Raw genomic sequence first — 25,813 nt, 5'->3', positions numbered from 1 at the left:
CTAGCTTCCCTGATGCGCTCTATACCACACCGCTGGACAGGGAATCCAAGAGGCTGGACATCTTTGCCAAGAAGAGGTTCTCTTCTGTCAACCTTTTACTATGTTACCATAGGTGGTTATACCGTTTCACGTCGAGCAGACTATCATACAGGCTTTCATCTGCCTTTGAGGGGGCGATACCCGGCTGAAGTACCTCTGTCAAGACATGAGTCTTGACTGCCACCGAGGGCAGCGCAAGGTCTAGGACCTCAGTTGCCCTTCTCACCACTATAGCAAATTAAGCCCTTTCCTCCATAACCACACTAGGATGAGAGACCAGGCCAGTGTATGGAGAGGTGTCCCTACCACTGGCATCCACCAGTTACTCATACCAGTTATCTTTGGTCTCATCAAGTGGTTTGGTGTAACCATAAGGTTCCACAGATCCTCCACAATCATACTCCTCTCCAGGTCTGTCGGAAAAAGAAGGCAGTGCCTCCAACTTGGAAGACCAAGTTCTGGTCGGTGTCAGAGTTGATGACAGGCAACATCAATCCAGATCTGTATCAGAGTTCATGTCGCTGTGGGATGTTAGCGGCACTGACAACAACGATGCTGGAATGGGCACCAGGGAAGGTTGTAGTCTCGCAATGGGAGTCATTCTGAATCAATAAAAAGGAATCCAAGGGGTCTGAAGAGCAGAGGGCAGACCCGCCAGCAGAAATCCGGTGGGGGCACCCACCAAACCCATGGGTTTCAAAGGCGCTCCAGGGGATTGGCCAGCCCACAAATTAGATACATGGCATCATAAAATTCTTTGGGTTGGGCAGGTGTCCCAGAGGCAGGCTCATGTGGGAGCGGGGCCAAGAGTGAAGTCATTCCCGCACCTTGGCAGAATTGGACCGGTGCAGTGGCGTCTAAGAGCGCTTCAATTTCTTTGATATTTTGGGAGTTTTTGTTGGACTTACCTGATCCCAAGCCCGATGACCAGCATCTGGAACGACTCCATGAAAGAGCCAGGATCTTCTTCATGACCCTGACCTGGAGAGTCTTGGAGGCGACTGGTTTTGGGCAACTAGGAGCATCAGGGAACGCTCCCTCAGCAACATGGGGTACATGGAGCGGCAGTCCTCACAAGTCTTAGAGTCGTAGTTCAGCTCCAAGCACCAAAGGCAAAATAGCTGGGGTACTGTCACAGACAACTGTCTGAGACAGGAACCACAAGGCTTAAACCTCCAAAATGTTTAGGGGGACATCCTACCACACTGGGAAACAAAGTCTCAATAAAAGGCTTAACAAAATGAAAAAGAGTCAGTCAAAAATTAACTGCAGGTAGCTCTCTCCAGATCTGCGCTGACTGGCATGGAAAGAAATGAACTGATGTCAGCACGCTGTGGTGAAGCCATTATAAGCACTGCGCAGAGCCAAACAACGACATCTATCGGTACACAGAGGTACTGCTCGAAAAGTTTCCGGATCCAGTCTGACCTCTGGATATTGTCCTAAGCTAAAGAATCTGCATCTTGAAGCCCCTATTTAATGTAAACTTTTCAAAGCTGACTCACAGGCATGTCACAATGTATTTATGCATACCTTACAATGCATTAATAAAAGCATAAGGTACATGAGAGGGAGAGAGAGAGATATATATGCAGTACAAGTTTACCTTGCGCTCATTTCAAATCTGCATAAGATTTAAGAAAATGACACACCCATGACAGTATCAACGGTGTGGTCAGGGAAAAAATAAAAATTTAGACATTTGGGCATTAAGAATCATTTGTGCATGCAAATATCTCATGATCTAACAGGCACCTATATGCTCTGCCCCAAGAAAATGCATAAAGTTAAATAAAAAAACGTGTGTGTGTGTGTGTGTGGAGGGAGTCGGCTTGTTTTTTACAGCAGGCAAATATTATAAAATAATAGGCTACGTTTACAAATCTGTTTCCATTGCATAGAGTATGAATGATATGGAAATACATTACTGTATGCATGGCGTTATGCATGAGTCACAACCTAATGAACAATAATGGTAAAAAAAGTATGATCAAGTAAGTGACACATAGGCACTGCATAATTTTTATGTTAACTACATATTGTGAAAACGAATTTATTCATGAACAAGTACAAAAATAAATGTCCATTCAAACTGAATCATTTAGTGCAGGAATATAGTTTTAAAAAGAACAATGAAAAACACAGTCTAACCAAGTTTAGAAACTTACTGAGTGTCTTTTTGCTCTTGCTCTTGTGTTCCTCCTGCAGTGCTTCCACTTCTTTAGCAATTTTCTGTTTCTCAGCTTCTAGGGCTTCAAGAATCTTTGCATGGCGAATTGTATGGTCCTCAAAAGCCTTCGGAGAAAAGTTAAAGATTTTCTTTAGTTTGTTGCTAGCTGTAAAGGCAAATGCACATATTTAGAAGAACCATCTGGCATGCAACGGAGGACTGGAGTTCAGAGCTTAATGTAGACTTGAAGCCCACTGGTGAATAGGCGTATGCATGAAAAGGCATATGTGTTCATCCCCTACATGTTTTAGACTTCCACCTTGCTAAATCTGTATCCTTGGCAAATACTAGGGGTCTTCTGACGATGAGCCCTCAGTGAGGAGATAATGTTCCATCTGAAACCTCTACTTATTAATTTCATGTTATTTATTGACATTTGTGGCACACTGCCTGAATATCACAAAGCTACTTTAAAATGCAGACCTTCTCATGCATCGTGCATCTTTCTCACCTATGTTTTTTGCTTTTAAGCTCTGAACTACACAAAATTTAGCTGATCTCAGAAACCTGCACAAGCCAAAAGGTTTCTGCAAGAATAAGTATCTGAATGAGCCAACTGGTGATAGGTAAGTACCGCAGGATGAATCTCATCGGCAAAACGAACTGGCAACAGTAATAAACCCTGTTGACAAACTGAAGTCTCCATTCTTGACGCAGTCCTCCACTTCTTGCCTTCGTTCCTGAGCCCATTATGCATGTCTGAGGGCTTTTCAGATGATACACTCCGTCTAGTCTTTTCTAGGGCAAAGTTTTAAATTCCTTATCTCTAGGGATGACAAACTCTAGCCCAAGGCATTCTGTTTAGAAATCATTATTTTGAGGAGTGTTAGTCCAAATGGTTCAGATGGAATAGACAAAGACAACACTTCCCATCTCTTTTCAGAAGCTAGATCCTGGCCTGGAAAAATTATTACCAGAAAGAAGATGAGCCATCTTGACCAATTTTATAGGATGGTATTTGCCTAATTCTTGGTCAATGGTGACGTAAGCCTTGACAGCTAGCCTTCTTGTAAGATCCTTCAATAAGAATGAACTAATGAAGGAAAAACTACTACAGCATGTGTCAATCTATTCTTGAAGAAAACTGGCTGCTAGTGTTCAACCACAAAACACTAATGGAACCAAAACACTAACAGTACAAATGCAAAGAAAATCATTGTTTTGCCTACAACATAAAGCTTGAAGATTTATTAAGCCAGCTGATGCACGAGTCAAACAATCACAAGAAAATTCAAAACCTAGTGGAAATTACCTGTCTGGTGGACTGTGTCTCCATCTCAAGGCGCCGCTTGTTCATTTGAACTTCTTGCTCAAGGCGGTGCTTTGTTATCTGAAGCTCTTGGATTTTGTGTGAAGCCAATTGGTTGTTTGCTTCTTCCATCTCCTTCCTCTGAAATTCTTCTTGCTAGGAAAAGAGGCAAAGATGAAGTGCACCCAACAACGAAAATACTTTCTGAAAGTACACCAAAAATATCTGGTTACTTAGGACAGGCTCCCCCCACCTCCAGATTTGCAAAATATATAAAATAAGCCTTGACAACTTAAAATGGTTTAACCATAGCAAAATGCTATTAAAAAGAGCATGAAAATGCGTTTTGCACACCTAGGAAGAGGTTGAGTATGCTTTGGGTGACAGGGAATTGGGCACACTTTTTTGGTCTGGTAGGTTTGGTCAAAACCGGATAGGATTTGTAGACTGTGTAACATAGGAATTGCGCGGTGCTCTATGTCTCGCACAACAAACTTTATTTTACATTCCAATAAATCTAAGAATTTCCAATTGCTACAGGGAATCCCCCCCCCCCCCCCACCAAATTCTCATTCTCCCTGAAATAAGTTGCCAAGATTTAGGTCAAATGGTATCGCTCCTTGGAAACAGACTCACCTCAAATGTGCTCAACCGTGAGCCTTGTTCTCAAGGCTCTGAGGGCCAGATGTATCATGCATTTTGCTCCTCGCAAACGGGCCGATTCGCAGAATTGGCCCATTTGAGATTGCAAAAAATACATTTCTGAAGCAGCAAACCCAATTTTGCGCTTCGGTACCCTGTTACTGGACCACCAAATGGATGCGATTCGCTATTTGGAAGGGGCGTGTTAGGGCATCCCTTCCAAATAGCGAATCCTAACGATATGCATTATTGTTTTGTGACCGTGAATGCGGTCGTAAATCATTTGGATATTACCACCTACACAAAGTAGGTGGTAATCCATTTGCAAATGGGAGGGGGTCCCCAAGGGCCCCTTCCACTTTGTGAATATTATTTAAATCCTTTTTTACGAGCAGGCAGTGGTAGAATATTTTTCTTTAAAATGTACTTTTACTGCTCAAGGGGATGCTATATTTGTAATGGAGCATTACCAATACATATCAATGAATCAATAAAATTCATTTTTTAACAGTCAATATGTCCATAAAAATATATCAAATTAAACACACATTGTTAAGTTACAAATTAAAACATTTACAATGGGTTTAAATTAAGTTTATAAATACATTTAGAAGTCAAAAACAAAAATAGTACATATTATTAAATAACCCTCCCACTACAATGACACCAGTAGGTATACTCAGTTCATACAATGCATCAAAAGCTTTTATAACTGATTGCATATCACTGCTATTAAGTATTGAATGCATAGTCTCCGAATACCTGCGAGTGGATGGCAAATTTAAATCCTCTGAAAACATTTTTTAGAAGCCTTAGGAGAACATGTAGACAATGCATCAATTGGACCAGGGATACTCATAGTAAAACAAAATCTTGCAGTTTGTCCTAAGAAACTGGGTTTTTGTTGCAGTACCCCACACCACTTTTTACCTGGTATTAGATGCAACTATAACTGAAGTGTATTGAGTTCCTGCTAACCAGGTCTTCAGTACCAGTATTCTTTCCCTAAAAATGAAGAAATGTTCCCCCAATCGGCAAAACCCTTTAGGACCCCTCACCAAGCACATGCAAGACTGCCATTGCAGGATGCATGCCTTGCCACAGACAACAGTGAAAACACAACATATCACGCAGCACTGTGTACCATGTCCCTTATACTGGATGCAATATTTGTAAGACACCCCTACAGCAGGCCGGACAACCCTAAGGCATGGTGCCTAGCCTCACATGTGAGGGCATACCTGCATCCGCAGATATGCCCTTGTGCTGGTCAGTTCTATTAATGCTAGTACAAGTGACCAGGTAAGCCATTTTTAAACATGTGCTGGACATTGAAGAAAACAAGTTCCCCAGCTACATATTTAAATTATTTTTATTTTAAGGTTTTATAGAGCGCGAACTTGGCCCGTGAGGGTATCAAAGCGCTTTACATATTCAAAGGGTAATATAGAGCGCAGTACATCACAGGAGACCTGTACATCATAGAGCTTACAGAATTGCGAGGTCATAAGGTAGGCAGGAGATCACAACAAATACTGTACATTTGGGGAAAGGAGAAACTATACATCGGGGCATATTACAGAGACAAGAGTCATACAATAGGCAGGAAATCACACGAGTCCTGTACAAGGTCGCAGGATGAGGCAATAGTCTCTTAGGTAGCTGAGGAGCGGGTTTAGCCAAGGAATTTACCCATGAGGAAGGATTTAGCCTCTTTTTTGAAGCGTGCAAGGGAGGGGATTGTTCTGATGTCAGGAGGGAGGAAGTTCCATATTCTTGGTGCAGATCTGGCGAAGGCTCGATTGTAGGTTTTTGTTTTCCTAAAGCGTGCAGGCCAGAGGAGTAGGGTGTTAGCCGATCGTGAGTTTCTGCTTCCTCCAGATATCACAAGCTTCTGTGCAAGATACGCAGGGGAGTTAGAATGTAAGGCCTTGTGCGTGATGCATGCCAGTTTGAGGTGGATCCTAGCCTCGACGGGAAGCCAGTTCAAAGCTTTCAAGTGAGGAGTGATGTGATCGAATTTTCTAGAGCCTGTAAGTAGTCTGGCGGCTGCATTGAGGCAGGCTTTTAAGGGAGCCAGCGAGATCTTAGGTAAGCCGGAGAGGGTGGAGCAACCATATTCCAGTCGAGAAATAACTAATGATTGGACTGCTAGTTTTAGGTCCGGAGCGTCAAGAAAGGGTTTCAATTTCCATAGGTAGCTCAAGTGGAATCTGGCAGATTTGGCCATTGCGTTGACGTGGTCTTGCATGTTCAGATTGTGGTCCAAGGTAATTCCCAGAGATTTGCCCGAATCCACAATGGTTGGAGAACAGTTTAAGGCTGTGATGGCTTTAATCCATGTCTGGATCTCAGGGTTGCTCTTGGGCGGGGAGATTAAAAGGAACTCAGTTTTCTTAGCATTGAGTTTAAGTTGGTTTGAGGAGAGCCATCTGACGGTCAGCTTCAGGGCCTCATTCAAGGTGAGGATCTCCGCAAGAGAAGAGATTTTTATGTAGATCTGAGTGTCATCAGCGTCCATATGGAAGGAGATATTTGCAGTGCGAAGGACTTCGGCAAGGGGTTCTAGATAGAGATTGAAGAGGGTAGGGGACAACGTTGATCCTTGCGGGACTCCCACCGTGACCACGGAGGGGGCAGACAGTTCGCCGAGGTAGGAACTAAACCAGTCAAGGACTGTGCCATCTAATCCCATTCTCAGTTTAAGGCGTTCGAGTAGCATTTCGTGGTTGACCATGTCGAAGGCAGAGGAAAGATCAAGGAGGATCAGGAGACAGGTTTTGTCTTGGTCAAAGGCTAGAAGAGCATCATCGACAATGTGTAGCATGGTGGTTTCAGTACTGCGTCCCGGTCTGAATCCGGATTGGTAGTCGTCGAGTAGATGGAAGTTGATGATGTGGTGACTTAGCTGTATTTGGACACACTTTTCCAGCACTTTGGCCAAGAGAGGAATGTTGGAAATTGGTCTAAAGTTGTCTGGGGATGCTGAGACCAGTGACGGCTTTTTCAGAATGGGGAGGACTTGGCCAGCTTTTAGTGAGGCCGGTATTGATCCCTGTCGGAGAGAGGCGTTGATTATCTTAGTCCAGCTGGGAATAATAGATTTGGCAACGGTCGCGAGACAGTTCGAGGGGAGCGGGTCGTTGAAATGGTTGTTAGGGTGCAGGGTGGAGAGGATTTTAGCGACAGCGTCTTCATCATAGGGTGTGAATTCGGACCAGTGTGCTAGATTCTTCGGTGAGGACCATGGCGGCAAGGGGAGAGGCGTTGGAAGGTCAAGGTTCGGAGGGGGGAGTGAGGCAGCCTTGAGTTCGATATCTAGGGCTTTAATTTTGTTTGCGAAAAACGAGGAGAAATCCTCGGAGGAGATGAGAAACTTGGGGGTTTCTTTCGTTGTTTTGGACAGTTTGTTTGATTGGAGATTGACCATCTCAAAGAGTTTGCGAGGTCTGTTCTGGGCATTTCCTAATTTCGCTCTGAAAAACTCCTTTTTTGAGTTGACGATATTCTTGTTGTAAGTATTTCTGGCCTGGTGAAGTTTTAGGTGATCTGCCGAGGGGTGCTGTCTTCAGATTCTTTCGGTTTGTCGGAGGGATCTCCTCTCATCGTTGAGGGAACCAGTGAACCATGGGTTTCTATGTTTGACTTGAGTTCCTTTTAGTTTAAGAGGGGCTAGGTCATCCAAGATGTTTGACATTGTAACGGAGTAGTGATCATTTAGGTCACTGACCGAGGTGATGTGGTGGGGGAGGTCGGATTTGCATCGAATCTCAAGTTCATTGAGGTCTAGGTTTTTGGTGTCTCTGGCCCAGCGTTTAGGGAGCACCGGTTGTGGTGTCCATGTCTTGCGGGTGCCAGGTAGCAGGAAGGTGATGGCATGGTGGTCTGACCAGTCGCAAGGGTCGATCGATATGAGTTTGACGGTTGTCTCCTTGGAGAGGATCCAGTCAAGAGTGGCCCCTTTCGAGTGGGTTGGGAGGGGGCAAGCTTGGGTCAGGGCTAGATCCGTCATGAGGTCTTTAATGGTGTTCACGAGGGTCGTTGAGGTCATTACAGTGCAGGTTGAAGTCGCCGAGGAAAATTTCTTTGGTGCTGGGGGAGTACTTGGTTGTGATGACTTCCATGAGGTAGTGAGTGAAGGATTCGTTAGTGCCTGGTGGGTGGTAAAAAATGTGTAGGTTACATAGGTGGGTGGTGTTACTACAGACTGAGAGGGCTAGGTATTCGTAGGAATCAGTGGAATCTGTTAGAAGCTCTGTGACAAGGAGGTTAGAGCGATGGATGCAGGCGATTCCGCCACCTTTTTTGTTATGTAGTCTGTCTAGCCTGGTAATGTTAAAGTTGGGGGGATTAAGAGATCGAGGCATGGGGATGATGCGTCATGAAGCCATGATTCTGTTAAAATGGCTACGTCGGTGTTGTTGTTCAGAATGAGAGCAGCGACATCGGCTGCATGCTTTAGTGTGGAGCAGCAGTTGATTAAAAGCCCAGACAGATCAGGGAGGGGGGTGGTAGCAGAGGTCGGGATGGACAGGGGTACGGGTGCAAGGTTGCTTGTGATAGCCCTTCTATTGCAAAGGGGGGCTGATCTGTATGGGGCAATAGCGACCATGCAGATGGGGTAAGCGGCACTCACGTCAGGTAGCCAAGGAGAGGTAGGGGCTGCATTATGGTCATTGAGAAGATCCTGGATTTCCTTTTCAGTGAGGTCTTGTAAATTAGTTGTGAAGAGGGAAAACTTGTAGGAGAGGGCGAGGTTAAGGGTTTCCTCCTCTGATAGGCAGCTAGTGTGCTTGCGGGGGCGGAGATGTCTTAAGGCCATCGGTAGAGGGTGTTTGGGAAGCTCTGGGATAGGAAGGGAGGACAGCTGAGGTTTGAGAGAGAGAGAGAGTTCGGCGAGGTGGAGGAGGTTTGTTAGATCGAGGATGGAGGAGTGGAAGCTCTGAATTATTTTGGAGGCTCAGGAATGCAGAGAGTGGATAGCTGCGGAGGGGGGGTTGGAGGGTGAGGGTGGGTGTGCAATGGGTCATGGGGGGGTGGCTTGAGTGTTAGCAGGGCTGGCATGACCTGCAGCAGCGGGAGTCGCTGGGGAGGGGAGTTTGGGGGGCAAGGGTGGGCTGTGTTAGGAGCCGTGGATGGGGGGGGACTATAGTGTTAGCGGGGCTGGCATGACCTGCTACAGGAAGAGTCACTGGGGGTCGGGGGGGTTGGAGGGCAAGTGTTAGCAGGGCTGGCATAAGACATTTATTGCACAACATTAACCAATAACTGACACACGACTCAAAAAAGAGATCCACACCAATTTTAGAAAAATAAGATTTGTTTGTATTTTAAGACCAAGATCTTCGCAATAGGGTAAGTAGGTTTTTTAATATAAATACTTTTCACTTTCAAAAATCTACACGTAGAACAATTTCTGCATAGTTCAATGTTATCCTATTGGGAAGACAATATCGAGGTTTAACAGGTATCACACTTACAATTCCAGTTAATCTGTTCTCTTTCTACTTGAGCACGCTCACTGAACAATCTTTTGACATCACTCAAATCCAGAGAAGACAAAGAACGGGGTGCAGTAAAAATATTCATCTCCCAAGCCAAGTAAAGGCTGCCTTAACATACGATAGCCAAGGGATTCTATACGTCTGGTCAAGGGCTATGCAATCCAATAGAATCAATTGATTGAGCTTCAGCTTCTCCCTTGACCAGCTCTTAATCTATCACAGTAGTGGGCCAAGAGCCACTATGTTTATTATATAATAAAACGGGGCCCCCTGATCTCCACACTGGACCAAAATAGGTCTGGAGGAATTCCATACGGACCCGGGGCTTTGTTGCTCGATAATGCCAAGATGCCCTGGGAGACCACTACTGTACTATCCACACCCTGCCCACCCTCACTTATTATAGACACCCTTAAAATGGTTGACAAACTGTTCTTCGGGTATATGATGAAACATTGTCGGAACTGACATAGCCCCAAGGTAGAGCCTGTTTACCACCTTCTAAAAAAGGGAATTATCCCCACTCTCGCTAGCCTGACAAAGATCCTTCAGGCCATCTCCCTAAGGGTAGATTTACTGTCAGCAAAGTCTGTTTGCAAGCCAAACTACAACCTGCAACAAAGTTGCTGTCCCTGGGTGATTGATGAGTGCCACGTTCAAAAACCACTTTGGTTCCTGAGGGCCCTTACCAGGGGCTGATGTTAACAGTAGATTGCATACTACATGACCAATCCGTCAAAAAGCTAGCAGGATATCCCGCCTAACTGAGTTTATGTCAAGTCTTCAGGCCAAGGGTCAGTACAGGGCAACAGTCAGGTGAGTGTCAAAACTGCACCACCAGTGGCACGGGGGCGGCAGGGTGCAGAGGTCAAAATCGGAATTTCGTCCAATGCATTTCAAAGTAGACTGCTCAAAGCCACACTGCTTGCAGGCAAGTAGATTAGTTGAAGAGGCCACGTTTTGGGGGTTAGGACAAGCACGGGGCACAAAGCAGCACCAGCACACACCGCCAGTGGCCGGGAGCGGAGTGCACAATGCTTTCGATGAGGATTCTGTTGTTGACAAATAGCCTGCAGGTATGGGACCGGAGTTTGTAGGAGGAAGACCAATAACAGCAGAGGTACACAGAGATATAGGGGGGTTGAAGGGGCACCGTCGGTTCAGATCACCAAGACCCACTGGCTTCGGGTGCAGAAGAGCCGTTCAACGTCAGAGTCTTCTTACCAGAGCAGGTCGCGGTCAGGGGAGGCTCTGGATTCACACTGCAGGCACCGTTATGGAGGTCAGGAGAGGTCAACCAATGCTGGATTCAAGGTCAGGTTAGCTGGTGAAACTTCACTGAACAGGTGAACCACTCAGACTCAGGTCGTGGGTGTCAGGTGCAGAGTGGGCAGGAGATGCAGATCTGCCTGGATCCAGAGTCCTTGTAGTTGGTTTCTCAAGGACAGGTCTGCTGTCGACTGGAGTTTGTAGTCTTTTTCGAAGGCAGCAGTCCTCCCAGGGTTTTCAGAGGTCGCTGGCTGCAAAACACGTCGCCGAAGCTGGAGTCAGGCTGGTAGGGCCAGTGCCAAGGCAGTCTTCAGTATTCTCTGCAGGGTCGTCTTCTTATGTTGTCGCAGATCTAATGTTTAGCCTTGGGGAAGCCTCCTAAAAACTAAATATAGGGGGTGTTTTAGGGGAGTAGTAGTCGGTAGGGCCAATGGGCATCTTTCCTGGGATGGCTAAACCCACTATTATGCCAACCTCCTGTGAGAGGGGGCATACACCTAGCCCTGATTGGAGGAGTCCCTTCATCTTCAAGATGGAGGGGAATGAAAAGTGTGCTTAACTTTGCTTCCTCCACCTTACAGGTGGAGTTGGCAAAGGTGGGTACCTCCTAGTTTCTCTAAGTTGTCCTGCCGGATTTCAAGCTCAAAGTGGGGATGTAGACCAGGGGCTGCCATCTGCTGCTGGCAACGGAGGCTGGGGTTCGCATTACAAAGGTGGCAGGCCTTGGAAGCTTCCACTTCGAGCACTGGCCCATCCAGGGGGGAGGAGGTGTGACACCTCTGCCCAGGATGTGCATTGATTCTAGTCCGAGAGAGCAGAGGTTCCCCACCCAGCGGTCCAGCAACATGTGTGTGTGTGTGTGTGTGTGTGTGTGTGTGTGTGTGTGTGGCAGGCTGCCTAAAGCCAGTCAGTGCCCACACCAGGGTCGGTAATACATGGTATAATAAATGCCACACTGGCATCAGTGTGGATTTATTGTGCGGATTAACTTGGTACCAAACACTCCTGTTTTCAGTGAAGCCATCATGGTGCAGTGGAACTCAAGTTGTCGATGCCCATGTACTCTCTATGGCTTCCCTGGCACTTCCAACATTAAGGAATAGACCCCAATATTGTAGGGGTCATATCTGCCCACACCTGGGATATAGGGCACCCTGCCTTATGGTTGGTAAGGCCTGCTAAAGGGGTGACTTACCTATATCTTTTATAAACAGAAACAATGGTTCCTGTGGAAAAGGTCATTAATAGCAATAGAAAATATGCCCAATGGCAATAGGAAAGGGTTATGTAGATGTCCAAAAGAGAAGAACAAGCATTGGAAATGCAATAGGTCTCGCAATAGAATAGTTAGACATTTTTCTTTTTGCAAATGGAAGAGTGGCGTTGCGTGGATGAGTGGCGTTGCGTGGATGAGTGGCGTGTGTGAGTGGCGTTGCGTATGTGAGTGGCGTTGCGTGTGTGAGTGGCGTTGCGTGTGTGAGTGGCGTTGCGTGTGTGAGTGGCGTTGCGTGTGTGAGTGGCGTTGCGTGTGTGAGTGGCGTTGCGTGTGTGAGTGGCGTTGCGTGTGTGAGTGGCGTTGCGTGTGTGAGTGGCGTTGCGTGTGTGAGTGGCGTTGCGTGTGTGAGTGGCGTTGCGTGTGTGAGTGGCGTTGCGTGGATGAGTGGGGTTGGAATGCAATAAGTATCGCATTAGAAAAGTTGTAGTTATTGGTCTTGTAAATGACATAATTTTTTTTTTTTTGCGATGTTAAAATTGCTATATTGATGGCTTTGTCATTTACAATGCCAATAGTTATAACGTTTGCAAATGTGACACCTATAGCATTTGGAATGCAACATGTTTAGTATTTACGTGACTTATATGGCAGCTCTGGTCGTTATGCTACATCTCTAGATAGTTTTATCTTCCGCAAATGTGACACCTATTGTAACACAATATGTGTTGTGAGGGTGAGTGAGGGTGAGGGGTTGAGGGTGAGGGGTTGAGGGTGAGTGAGGGTGAGTGAGGGTGAGGTGTTGAGGGTGAGGCGTTGAGGGTGAGGCGTTGAGGGTGAGGCGTTGAGGGTGAGGCGTTGAGGGTGAGTGAGGGTGAGGCTGAGGTGTTGAGGGTGAGTGAGGGTGAGGAGTTGAGGGTGAGTGAGGGTGAGGGTGAGTGAGTGTGAGGGGTTGAGGGTGAGTGAGGGTGAGGATGAGTGAGGGTGAGGGGTTGAGGGTGAGTGAGGGTGAGGGTGAGTGAGGGTGAGGCTGAGGGGTTGAGGGTAAGTGAGGGTGAGTGAAGGTGAGGCTGAGGGGTTGAGGGTAAGTGAGGGTGAGTGAGAGTGAGGGTGAGTGAGGGGTTGAGGGTGAACGGTTGAGGGTGAGTGAGGGTGAGGGTGAGGTGTTGAGGGTGAGTGAGGGTGAGGGGTTGAGAGTGAGTGAGGGTGAGGTGTTGAGGGTGAGTGAGGGTGAGGATGAGTGTGGGTGAGGGTGAGTGAGGGTGAGTGAGGGTGAGGGTGAGTGAGGGTGAGTGAGGGTGAGTGAGGCTGAGTGAGGCTGAGTGAGGCTGAGTGAGGGTGAGTGAGGGTGAGTGAGGGTGAGTGAGGGTGAGGGGTTGAGGGTGAGTGAGGGTGAGTGAGGGTGAGGGGTTGAGGGTGAGGGGTTGAGGGTGAGTGAGGGTGAGGGGTTGAGGGTGAGTGAGGATGAGGGGTTGAGGGTGAGTGAGGGTGAGGGGTTGAGGCTGAGTGAGGGTGAGGGTGATTGAGGGTAAGGGGTTGAGGCTGAGTGAGGGTGAGGGTAAGGGGTTGAGGGTGAGTGAGGGTGAGGTGTTGAGGGTGAGTGAGGGTGAGTGTGGGTGAGGGTGAGTGAGGGTGAGGGTGAGTGAGGGTGAGTGAGTGTGAGTGAGGGTGGGGGTGAGTGAGGGTGAGTGAGTGTGAGTGAGGGTGAGGGTGAGTGAGGGTGAGGGTGAGTGAGGGTGAGGGTGAGTGAGGGCGAGGGTGAGTGAGGGTGAGGGTGAGTGAGGGTGAGTGAGGGTGAGGCTGAGGGGATGAGGGTGAGTGAGGGTGAGGGGTTGAGTGAGGGTGAGGGGTTGAGGGAGGGTGAGGGTGGGTGAGGTGTTGAGGGTGAGTGAGGGTGAGGAGTTGAGGGTGAGTGAGGGTGAGGGTGAGTGAGTGTGAGGGGTTGAGGGTGAGTGAGGGTGAGGGTGAGTGAGGGTGAGGGGTTGAGGGTGAGTGAGGGTGAGGCTGAGGGGTTGAGGGTAAGTGAGGGTGAGTGAGGGTGAGGCTGAGGGGTTGAGGGTAAGTGAGGGTGAGTGAGAGTGAGGGTGAGTGAGGGGTTGAGGGTGAACGGTTGAGGGTGAGTGAGGGTGAGGGTGAGGTGTTGAGGGTGAGTGAGGGTGAGGGGTTGAGAGTGAGTGAGGGTGAGGTGTTGAGGGTGAGTGAGGGTGAGTGAGGGTGAGTGAGGGTGAGGGTGAGTGAGGGTGAGGCTGAGTGAGGGTGAGTGAGGGTGAGGGGTTGAGGGTGAGTGAGGGTGAGGGGTTGAGGGTGAGTGAGGATGAGGGGTTGAGGGTGAGTGAGGGTGAGGGTGAGTGTGGGTGAGGGTGAGTGAGGGTGAGGGAGGGTGGGTGAGTGAGGGTGAGTGAGGGTGGGTGAGTGAGGGTGAGTGAGTGTGAGTGAGGGTGGGGGTGGGTGAGGGTGAGGTGTTGAGGGTGAGGGGTTGAGAGTGAGTGAGGGTGAGGCGTTGAGGGTGAGTGAGGGTGAGGGTGAGTGTGGGTGAGGGTGAGTGAGGGTGAGGGAGGGTGGGTGAGTGAGGGTGAGTGAGGGTGGGTGAGTGAGGGTGAGGGTGAGTGAGGGTGAGTGAGGGTGAGTGAGGGTGAGGGGTTGAGGGTGAGTGAGGGTGAGGGGTTGAGGGTGAGTGAGGATGAGGGGTTGAGGGTGAGTGAGGGTGAGGGGTTGAGGGTGAGTGAGGGTGAGGGGTTGAGGCTGAGTGAGGGTGAGGGTGATTGAGGGTAAGGGGTTGAGGCTGAGTGAGGGTGAGGGTGAGGTGTTGAGGGTGAGTGAGGGTGAGGTGTTGAGGGTGAGTGAGGGTGAGGTGTTGAGGGTGAGTGAGGGTGAGGGTGAGTGAGGGTGAGGGTGAGTGAGGGTGAGTGAGTGTGAGTGAGGGTGGGGGTGAGTGAGGGTGAGTGAGTATGAGTGAGGGTGAGGGTGAGTGAGGGCGAGGGTGAGTGAGGGCGAGGGTGAGTGAGGGTGAGTGAGGGCGAGGGTGAGTGAGGGTGAGTGAGGGTGAGGCTGAGGGGATGAGGGTGAGTGAGGGTGAGGGGTTGAGGGAGGGTGAGGGTGAGTGAGGGTGAGTGAGGGTGAGGGTGAGGGGTTGAGGGTGAGTGAGGCTGAGGGTGAGTGAGGGTGAGTGAGGGTGAGTGAGGGTGAGTGAGGGTGAGGGTGAGTGAGGGTGAGGGTGATTGAGAGTGAGTGAGGGTGAGGGGTTGAGGGTGAGTGAGGGTGAGGGGTTGAGGCTGAGTGAGGGTGAGGGTGATTGAGGGTAAGGGGTTGAGGGTGAGGGTGAGGGGTTGAGGGTGAGTGAGGGTGAGGTGTTGAGGGTGAGTGAGGGTGAGGGTGGGTGAGGGTGAGTGTGGGTGAGTGTGGGTGAGGGTGAGTGAGGGTGAGTGAGGGTGAGTGAGGGTGAGTGAGGGTGAGTGAGGGTGGGGGTGAGTGAGGGTGAGTGAGTGTGGGTGAGGGGTTGAGGGTGGTTGAGGGGTTGAGGGTGAGTGAGGGTGAGGGGTTGAGGGTGAGAGGGTGAGGGTGAGTGAGGGTGAGGGGTTGAGTGTGAGTGAGGGTGAGGTGTTGAGGGTGAGTGAGGGTGAGGGTGAGTGAGGGTGATTGAGGGTGAGTGAGGGTGAGGGTGAGGGGTTGAGGGTGAGTGAGGGTGACTGAGGGTGAGTGAGAGTGAGGGTGAGTGATGTGTTGAGGGTGAGGGGTTGAGGGTGAGTGAGGGGGAGGCTGAGGGGTTGAGGGTGAGTGAGGGTGAGGGGTTGAGGGTGAGTGAGGGTGAGGGTGAGTGATGGTGAGGGGTTGAGGGTGAGTGAGGGTGAGGGTGAGTGAGGGAGGGTGAATGAGGGTGAGTGAGGGTGAGGGTGAGTGAGGGTGAGTGAGGGTGGGTGAGGGTGATTGAGGGTGAGTGAGGGTGAGGGTGAGTGAGGGTGAGTGAGGGTGAGTGAGGGTGAGGGTGAGTGAGGGTGAGTGAGGGTGAGTGAGGGTGAGTGAGGGTGATGTGTTGAGGGTGATTGAGTGTGATTGAGGGTGAGGGGTTGAGGGTGAATTTTTTTTTTTTATTAAAATGTCGGACGCAAAGCGCCACCTTAACGCTACCTACATTTAACAGGTTAGCGTTGTAGTTTTTTTTTTATTTTTCCTACCGTTACGTCTTTTTTTTGATTGACATATTTTTTTAGCCAATCGGAGCGCTACGTTTTTGACGTCGCGTTCCGATTTGCATACGTAATCGGTGGAATTCTCCAGAACATGGAGAATAGCGGGATGCGGAAGGCGTGTTCCTGTTGGTGTGCTGTTGGTGCGTCGTATGATAGGTAAGAGATTTCCTCGACGTGTTTTTTTAATCTAATTTAAAGTAGTATTGATAGTATGCATAAATTAGTTAATAATTATGAGTGCATTTATATAAATAGTGACATATTTTGTTAGCGATTGTAATTATTTTAGTTATTTATGTAATTTATATGTAAGTAAGTGTTTTTATTTACTACCTATAGTATGTTTAACTTAACGAATGAATAGGAGTGTATTTTTAATAATGTTGACATTGTATTTTTTTGTTTGTAATATTTCGAAATGAATATTATGTAATGTAATTAAAGTCTTGTTTTTATTCTTCGATATGTAATGTATTTATTTTCGTAAAGTGTTATGTAATGTATTATTAGCAGTTGTTTGTTATTTGACGTACAAGAGCTGTTCTTTGAGTTTCTAAGTACTGTTTTCGCCATGAATATTGTACACTTCAAAAGTATTAATTGTATTACGAGTTGTTTTGTGAAGCTAAGAGACATATGTAATGTTTATTGATGATGTTAGCGCTGAATCCAAGTTGCGTAATATGTTTTTTATATTTGATGTAATTCCGTGTGATGAACTGCTATTGTTATATGCCTACGGCTTTTTGTGTAACTCGTGACAATTGTGTTTAATCCGTCCCATTTACGGGATGAATAGTGCTTGTTTATTACCCAAGTTAAAAATAGGCTGTTTTACTTTTGTGTTTGTACATCCTCGTCCTCGCATCCTGACAGATATTTCTTCGTTCTTTTGTTGGTGTTATTTTGTCCGAATAATTTTTGGTTTGGTGACCTGAAGCTTGATAAACATCATTGCATGCTGTAGCTCACATTTGGGAAGTAGATTTTGTGTGTAACGTATCTGATGCACGACTACGTTTTCTCCCCTTTGTTTTTAATTGCGTGCAAAAATTTGTTTTTGTCTCAGAAAATGGTATAAAACTTATCTATCTGTTAAATGCACAATCATTTCTTTGAATAGGGTGGAATAGGAGGCTATTTTTTGAGTCTTTACTTATATTGTGTTTTGTTTAGTTTTATTTGATTGTTTATTTGGCTGGTGCATTAGGATGGCGTATTTTTACTTTGGTTGTTATTTTCTAGGATGTCTTTCTGTTGCGTATCTTGAGGGTGTATTTGTAGGGTGAATTAGGCTGTTAGTTTATTAGGGTGAATTAGGACTCAGGATTTCTATCTTGGAGTTAGAGTGTGGATTAGGATAGTTTATTTCTATTCTTCCTTTTGTTGTTGTATGTGTGTGTGTGTGTGTGTGTGTGTGTGTGTGTGTGTGTGTGTGAGGGTGAGTGAGGGTGTGTGAAGCTGAGGGTGTGTGACGGTGTGTGAGGGAAGCTTGCACTGCTGCTGTCGGTGCTGTACCTGTTCCATGTGTAAGGGAAGCTTGCACTGCTGCCGCCTGTGCTGTACCTGATCTATGTGTGAGGGAAGCTTGCACTGCTGCTGCCTGTGCTGTACCTGCTCCGTGTGTGAGGGAAGCTTGCACTGCTGCTGTCGGTGCTGTACCTGTTCCATGTGTAAGGGAAGCTTGCACTGCTGTTGCCTGTGCTGTACCTGCTCCGTGTTTGAGGGAAGCTTGCATTGCTGTTGCCTGTGCTGTACCTGCTCCGTGTGTGATGGAAGCTTGCACTGTTGCTGCCTGTGCTGTACCTGCTCTGTGTGTGAGGGAAGCTTGCACTGTTGCTGCCTGTGCTGTACCTGCTCTGTGTGTGAGGGAAGCTTGCACTGTTGCTGCCTGTGCTGTACCTGCTCCGTGTTTGAGGGAAGCTTGCATTGCTGTTGCCTGTGCTGTACCTGCTCCGTGTGTGATGGAAGCTTGCACTGTTGCTGCCTGTGCTGTACCTGCTCTGTGTGTGAGGGAAGCTTGGACTGTTGCTGCCTGTGCCTCACCAAGATTTGTGTAAGTAAATGGAGATGGAGGGAGAGAGTTGGAAGAGAGAGTGAAAGAGGCAGAAACGTGGAGAGTAAATGAAAGAGCGAAGGAATCTGTAAGCTGAGAGATGTGGCATAACAGAAGGCTTGGTAGTGCGGGCACTGCTGCTTGGGGTATCTGCGAGATTTGTGTAAGTAAATGGAGAGGGGGGAGAGAGTTGGAAGAGAGAGTGAAAGAGGCAGAAACGTGGAGAGTAAAAGAAAGAGCAAAGGAATCTGTAAGCTGCGAGATGTGGCATAACAGAACGCTCGCTAGTGCGGGCACTGCTGCTCGGGGTATCGGCGAGATTTGTGTAAGTAATTGGAGAGGGAGGGAGAGAGTTGGAAGAGAGTGAAAGAGGCAGAAAAGTGGAGAGGAATAGAAAGAGAGAAGGGATCTGTAACCTGAGAGATGTGGCATAACAGAACGCTCGCTAGTGCGGGCACTGCTGCTCGGGGTATCGGCTAGATTTGTGTAAGTAATTGGAGAGGGAGGGAGAGAGTTGGAAGAGAGTGAAATTTGCAGAAATGTGGAGAGGAATAGAAAGAGCGAAGGGATCTGTAACTTGAGAGATGTGGCATAACAGAACGCTTGGTAGTGCGGGCACTGCTGCTTGGGGTATCTGCGGGAGGGTAGGCCCTATCACGTAGTTGGGTCATTCACATCACTACAGGGAGTTTTGTTTTCTTTAGCACAATTTTTTGATCCCCTTTACTTTTACGGTTGGCAACTGCTGATGATGATACAGTGGGGAGTCAAGCGAGTACCAGTTTGACACATCCTCCATGGTGGTTGCTCCCGTGAGGCGTTGCCAATCCCCCTCCCCCTTTTTTCACTAGAAAAGGGTTGAGGGACGGTGAAGTACAGCACCAGGGATTAATGGGCACACACACATATGGCTTTAGGAATGTATAGTTCAAAGTAAATGTGACAATAGACACTGAAACTAGTAGTAGGAGCTAACACATCTACTACTAGGCTTATCTCAATTTATAGAAAGAAAGGGATAGTTCACCTTGCTATAAGGTCAGGCACATTGTTCAGAGCTGCCTGTGCTGTACCTGTTCCGTGTGTGAGGGAAGCTTGCACTGCTGCTGTCGGTGCTGTACCTGTTCCATGTGTAAGGGAAGCTTGCACTGCTGTTGCCTGTGCTGTACCTGCTCCGTGTTTGAGGGAAGCTTGCATTGCTGTTGCCTGTGCTGTACCTGCTCCGTGTGTGATGGAAGCTTGCACTGTTGCTGCCTGTGCTGTACCTGCTCTGTGTGTGAGGGAAGCTTGCACTGTTGCTGCCGGTGCTGTACCTGCTCTGTGTGTGAGGGAAGCTTGCACTGTTGCTGCCTGTGCTGTACCTGCTCCGTGTGTGAGGGAAGCTTGCACTGCTGCTGTCGGTGCTGTACCTGTTCCATGTGTAAGGGAAGCTTGCACTGTTGCTGCCTGTGCTGTACCTGCTCCGTGTGTGAGGGAAGCTTGCACTGTAGCTGCCTGTGCTGTACCTGCTCTGTGTGTGAGGGAAGCTTGCACTGCTGCTGTCGGTGCTGTACCTGTTCCATGTGTAAGGGAAGCTTGCACTGCTGTTGCCTGTGCTGTACCTGCTCTGTGTGTGAGGGAAGCTTGCACTGTTGCTGCCTGTGCTGTACCTGCTCCGTGTTTGAGGGAAGCTTGCATTTCTGTTGCCTGTGCTGTACCTGCTCCGTGTGTGATGGAAGCTTGCACTGTTGCTGCCTGTGCTGTACCTGCTCTGTGTGTGAGGGAAGCTTGCACTGTTGCTGCCTGTGCCTCACCAAGATTTGTGTAAGTAAATGGAGATGGAGGGAGAGAGTTGGAAGAGAGAGTGAAAGAGGCAGAAACGTGGAGGAAAAGAAAGAGCGAAGGGATCTGTAAGCTGAGAGATGTGGCATAACAGAACGATTTGCAGAAACGTGGAGAGGAAAAGAAAGAGCGAAGGAATATGTAAGCTGAGAGATGTGGCATAACAGAAGGCTTGGTAGTGCGGGCACTGCTGCTTGGGGTATCTGCGAGATTTGTGTAAGTAAATGGAGAGGGGGGAGAGAGTTGGAAGAGAGAGTGAAAGAGGCAGAAACGTGGAGAGTAAAAGAAAGAGCGAAGGAATATGTAAGCTGAGAGATGTGGCATAACAGAAGGCTTGGTAGTGCGGGCACTGCTGCTTGTGGTATCTGCGAGATTTGTGTAAGTAAATGGAGAGGGGGGAGAGAGTTGGAAGAGAGAGTGAAAGAGGCAGAAACGTTGAGAGGAAAAGAAAGAGCGAAGGGATCTGTAAGCTGAGAGATGTGGCATAACAGAACGATTTGCAGAAACGTGGAGAGGAAAAGAAAGAGCGAAGGGATCTGTAAGCTGAGAGATGTGGCATAACAGAAGGCTTGGTAGTGCGGGCACTGCTGCTTGGGGTATCTGCGAGATTTGTGTAAGTAAATGGAGAGGGGGGAGAGAGTTGGAAGAGAGAGTGAAAGAGGCAGAAACGTGGAGAGTAAAAGAAAGAGCGAAGGAATATGTAAGCTGAGAGATGTGGCATAACAGAAGGCTTGGTAGTGCGGGCACTGCTGCTTGTGGTATCTGCGAGATTTGTGTAAGTAAATGGAGAGGGGGGAGAGAGTTGTAAGAGAGAGTGAAAGAGGCAGAAACGTGGAGAGTAAAAGAAAGAGCGAAGGAATATGTAAGCTGAGAGATGTGGCATAACAGAAGGCTTGGTAGTGCGGGCACTGCTGCTTGTGGTATCTGCGAGATTTGTGTAAGTAAATGGAGAGGGGGGAGAGAGTTGTAAGAGAGTGAAAGAGGCAGAAACGTTGAGAGGAAAAGAAAGAGCGAAGGGATCTGTAAGCTGAGAGATGTGGCATAACAGAACGATTTGCAGAAACGTGGAGAGGAAAAGAAAGAGCGAAGGAATATGTAAGCTGAGAGATGTGGCATAACAGAAGGCTTGGTAGTGCGGGCACTGCTGCTTGTGGTATCTGCGAGATTTGTGTAAGTAAATGGAGAGGGGGGAGAGAGTTGTAAGAGAGAGTGAAAGAGGCAGAAACGTTGAGAGGAAAAGAAAGAGCGAAGGGATCTGTAAGCTGAGAGATGTGGCATAACAGAACGATTTGCAGAAACGTGGAGAGGAAAAGAAAGAGCGAAGCGATCTGTAAGCTGAGAGATGTGGCATAACAGAAGGCTTGGTAGTGCGGGCACTGCTGCTTGGGGTATCTGCGAGATTTGTGTAAGTAAATGGAGAGGGGGGAGAGAGTTGGAAGAGAGAGTGAAAGAGGCAGAAACGTGGAGAGTAAAAGAAAGAGCGAAGGAATATGTAAGCTGAGAGATGTGGCATAACAGAAGGCTTGGTAGTGCGGGCACTGCTGCTTGTGGTATCTGCGAGATTTGTGTAAGTAAATGGAGAGGGGGGAGAGAGTTGTAAGAGAGAGTGAAAAAGGCAGAAACGTTGAGAGGAAAAGAAAGAGCGAAGGGATCTGTAAGCTGAGAGATGTGGCATAACAGAACGATTTGCAGAAACGTGGAGAGGAAAAGAAAGAGCGAAGGGATCTGTAAGCTGAGAGATGTGGCATAACAGAACGCTTGGTAGTGCGGGCACTGCTGCTTGGGGTATCTGCGAGATTTGTTTAAGTAAATGGAGAGGTGTGCTGTACCTGCTCCGTGTTTGAGGGAAGCTTGCATTGCTGTTGCCTGTGCTGTACCTGCTCCGTGTGTGATGGAAGCTTGCACTGTTGCTGCCTGTGCTGTACCTGCTCTGTGTGTGAGGGAAGCTTGCACTGTTGCTGCCTGTGCCTCACCAAGATTTGTGTAAGTAAATGGAGATGGAGGGAGAGAGTTGGAAGAGAGAGTGAAAGAGGCAGAAACGTGGAGAGTAAAAGAAAGAGCGAAGGAATCTGTAAGCTGAGAGATGTGGCATAACAGAAGGCTTGGTAGTGCGGGCACTGCTGCTTGGGGTATCTGCGAGATTTGTGTAAGTAAATGGAGAGGGGGGAGAGAGTTGGAAGAGAGTGAAAGAGGCAGAAACGTGGAGAGTAAAAGAAAGAGCGAAGGAATATGTAAGCTGAGAGATGTGGCATAACAGAAGGCTTGATAGTGCGGTATTGCGGGCACTGCTGCTCGGGGTATCGGCGCGATTTGTGTAAGTGGGTGACTGAAGCAGAGTGGGTGAATATATATGTCTGATGCTTGTGGAATTCTGATGCTTGCATGTCTGCTGGGGTGCAGGGTCAATACAAGTCAAGCTCTAAGTTGGTGTGTGTCAGAACTGGTTGCCTCGGGGCCAACGAAGTCTGTTGCGAGGCGTGGGGGGCAGCCTTTGATGTGCGAGAGAGCTGCCGTGAAAGAAGTAAACAGCAGGCATGTAATTAGGGGGGAGGAGAAGTCGCGCTGGGGTGAATGGAGGGAAGGCAGAGAAGGGGAGGGGGGATGAATGCGAAACGGCGGGCAGGGGAAGGGGTGAGCGGCATGAGGGTGTGAAAGCAGCAGGGGCCTTGAGTGCGGCTAAGATAACTGAAGAAACGCGACACGGCAGGCAGGGGAGGGGGCGGAGCGGGGGTGTGGGAGGAGTGCGGCTGAGGGAAAATACATGCAAGCAGGCGGCTGGGGGCATGTGCACGCGCTTTTAAGCTCAATGCACATGCGCATTAAGCTTGTATTTCACGGGCACTGCAAGGAATCGCCACGATTCCTTGCAACTTGGTTAAAGACTGTTTAAGCCCCAATAGTCTCGCAAGCTCGATGCGCATGCGCATCGACAGGCGAGACCTAAAAAACCACCAGGAGGAAGGAATCCTTGACGTGAATATCCCTCGCCTGGAATCCCAGAGACTTTTCCTATGAAGCCCCTGTCCCTTCATGGATATTGACAGCCCCAGGGACTATTTCATTTACTTTTAGTCACCTATTTCTTTATTTCTGACTTTGTGACTCCAGAAAAGTCTTTTCTACCATCTTCCACCCCAATAGACCAGATAGGCTTGGGGAAGCCTCATCCACCTGACCTTTGGCTGCCTGGTGTCTTCCTTTAGCAACCTGTACAGCCCCTCCCTCAATCCCTCCTGAGGCTGGCTGGCCTCACACAGCATTTCACAAGTGGAGACTGACTTGTGCAGTTCTTCATTTTCAATGTGTACCAGTTGCACACGTATGCAGTCTCTGTATCCAGTCGGATTAGTTTCACATGACGAAACACGGATTGACGTGTAAATGCTGATTTAGAGAGCAAGAGTCCATTACACTATACGGACTTCTGTCTATTGACGCATATCGGTCCCCCCGCTGGTGCAAGTGGGTGTATTTTTCAAATCGTCGTACCAAGCTCAGATTACTCGAGTGCTGAGACCTGCACAATTACACGGACTGTAGTGTAACTTCTATCCATCGATCCTGAATTCCCAAAACCCAAATTGTAGTGGGTTTACAGATCATCGCATATACCTAGGCTGTAAGTCTTCCCCCTCACTGGGTGCCCGGCTGGGTCCCATGGGAGTACCCTTCCTACATTTTCAACTTCCTTGTGGTGCACTAATGTCACTCTGATAGCGAAAACCTCCTTATCAGATGTCCCTACACCACTAGGTCCTGAAGAGACCCCTTATTTTTAAGGGGGTTCGAAACGGTGTGGACAAAACCTAAAGCGAACCATTCACCAGTCCCTACTATTAAATGAAGAGGCTGTGTTCATTGTACATTGTTTTTGATGGTTGACTTTATTATTGTTGGAAACCACTTTCCTATGCCACAATACGTTACAATTTCTGTAGGTTCCATGTTCACTGGGGACACCATGGACTGCTTTCGAATACAAATGTGATGATTTATGTATAAAAAAAACTGTTGAGATTGCAAACATTGTATGGTATATGGGTTTTTTCTTCTCTTTTGGACATCCACATAACTCTTTCCTATTGCATTGGGCATATTTTCTATTGATATTAATTACATTTTCCACAGGAACCATTGTTTCTGTTTATATAATACTTACCTTGGTTCCATGTGAGTAGGGTCTCCCTTGTTTTTCTTTACACTTACCTGTATCTTAGGCAGTGCTAGATGGCATGGCACACAGGCAGTGATCCATGTCAACTTTGGCATTTTGTCTGCACCAGGCCATGCATGCTGCAGTGGCAGTCTGCAAGGCCTAGGTGAGGGCTCCCTAGGGAACCCGCTTCATTCCCAATGCCCTTGGTACTCAGGCACCTTTTTACTAGGGTCAACTAGGGCATAGTTGTTAGGGAAGTGGCACTGGCAAAGGGGGCCTGATTCGCTGTCTTACCATCCTCGTTGAGCTGCGGGCCAGAAATCCAGATAGGGATGCAAAACAAAGTTTGGTTATGAAATAAGGATTACAACTAGTGTGAACATATTGAACTTATTTCTTGCTCAAATTCCTGCATAATAAACTTGGTGAAATGTGTGCAAGGAAACACCGCAATATTCCTGAGTTTTATAGCTCGGATTGGGCACTTTAACCTCAACTTCGAGCTGCAGAACACATACTGGAGAGATAATTCTGCACACTGTAAACACTAAATCATCGGTATGTGTATTTATCGGTTGGATTGTTACCTCTCCGTATCCTGCCGCATTCATAATGAGGACCCCTTGTCAATACCTGGTTTCCATATATATTTGAGCCGCCAGTGAAGACAGGTGAAAAAATATTAAATCCTACAGAGACGTCACTCATCTAAAGTAAAACACCAACTGGCAGGAGTAAAGGGCTTCCGCCCAAAGCATGCAAACATGCTCTTGTTGAGCTCTTTTCCTTCAGAGAATGAAAAACATGTCAATTTCACATTTAAAGATAGCAGTTGCCCAGAAAGGAAAGGGCCAGTCTTCAGAACGACTACAGGACCCTTGATTGCAATGGGGTCCATTTCTGCTGCATGAGGTACTCATCTGTGGTGTTCATATTCCAACCCTGAATTGGGCTTTCTCCAATATTTCCAAAAGGGCAACTTCCTGAACCCACATGTCTCCTTTCATAATTACATAAAAAGCGGAAAGCAGCAAAATCATTTTTACTTGGCAAAGAACCAGCCCACTATTTTAATACACTATTGGCAGAGAAGCTGAGATGGTCAATTCTAGACCACAGGCAACCACAAACATTGAATAACATGACTAAAGATATGTGGTAACAGTAACTTGCCAGTTGGGCTTCCAGGGATTTTATCTTGCTTTCATATGCAGTTTTTTGTTCAGAAAGTTCTTGTTGTGCCATCTCCTTTGCTATCTGGATACCCTGTATCATTTCTTCTTTGGCTTTTAGTCGAGCCTCTTCAATTTCTGCTTCGAGTCTAAGAGAAATGGTGGGGAAACGCATTACAATCAATATAATCATATCCACACATTTAAATTAGTTTTGTGTAGATCAATAGTACACCTTTCAAAGTTTAACAATGAACAACGTAAATATGGTTATG

General features: G+C 47.7%; 1 protein-coding gene across 1 annotated transcript in view; it reads right to left on the bottom strand.

Moving 5' to 3' along the window:
• The window catches only part of KIF14 (kinesin family member 14), a 606,238-nt gene that overhangs the window by 311,703 nt on the left and 268,722 nt on the right, over positions 1–25,813 (bottom strand). Inside the window, exons 17-19 of the mRNA XM_078641003.1 lie at positions 25,540–25,687; positions 3,522–3,674; positions 2,208–2,334 (exon numbers count right to left, since the gene is read on the bottom strand). Of these exons, the coding sequence (XP_078497129.1) occupies positions 2,208–2,334; positions 3,522–3,674; positions 25,540–25,687 (428 nt within the window). The remainder of the gene's footprint in view (positions 1–2,207; positions 2,335–3,521; positions 3,675–25,539; positions 25,688–25,813) is intronic.

Source organism: Lissotriton helveticus, chromosome 1_1, assembly GCF_964261635.1.
Source record: "Lissotriton helveticus chromosome 1_1, aLisHel1.1, whole genome shotgun sequence".
Taxonomy (NCBI): Eukaryota; Metazoa; Chordata; class Amphibia; order Caudata; family Salamandridae; genus Lissotriton; species Lissotriton helveticus.
Note: the sequence above shows the minus strand (reverse complement) of the source record. Positions and strands in the feature narration are given on the sequence as shown.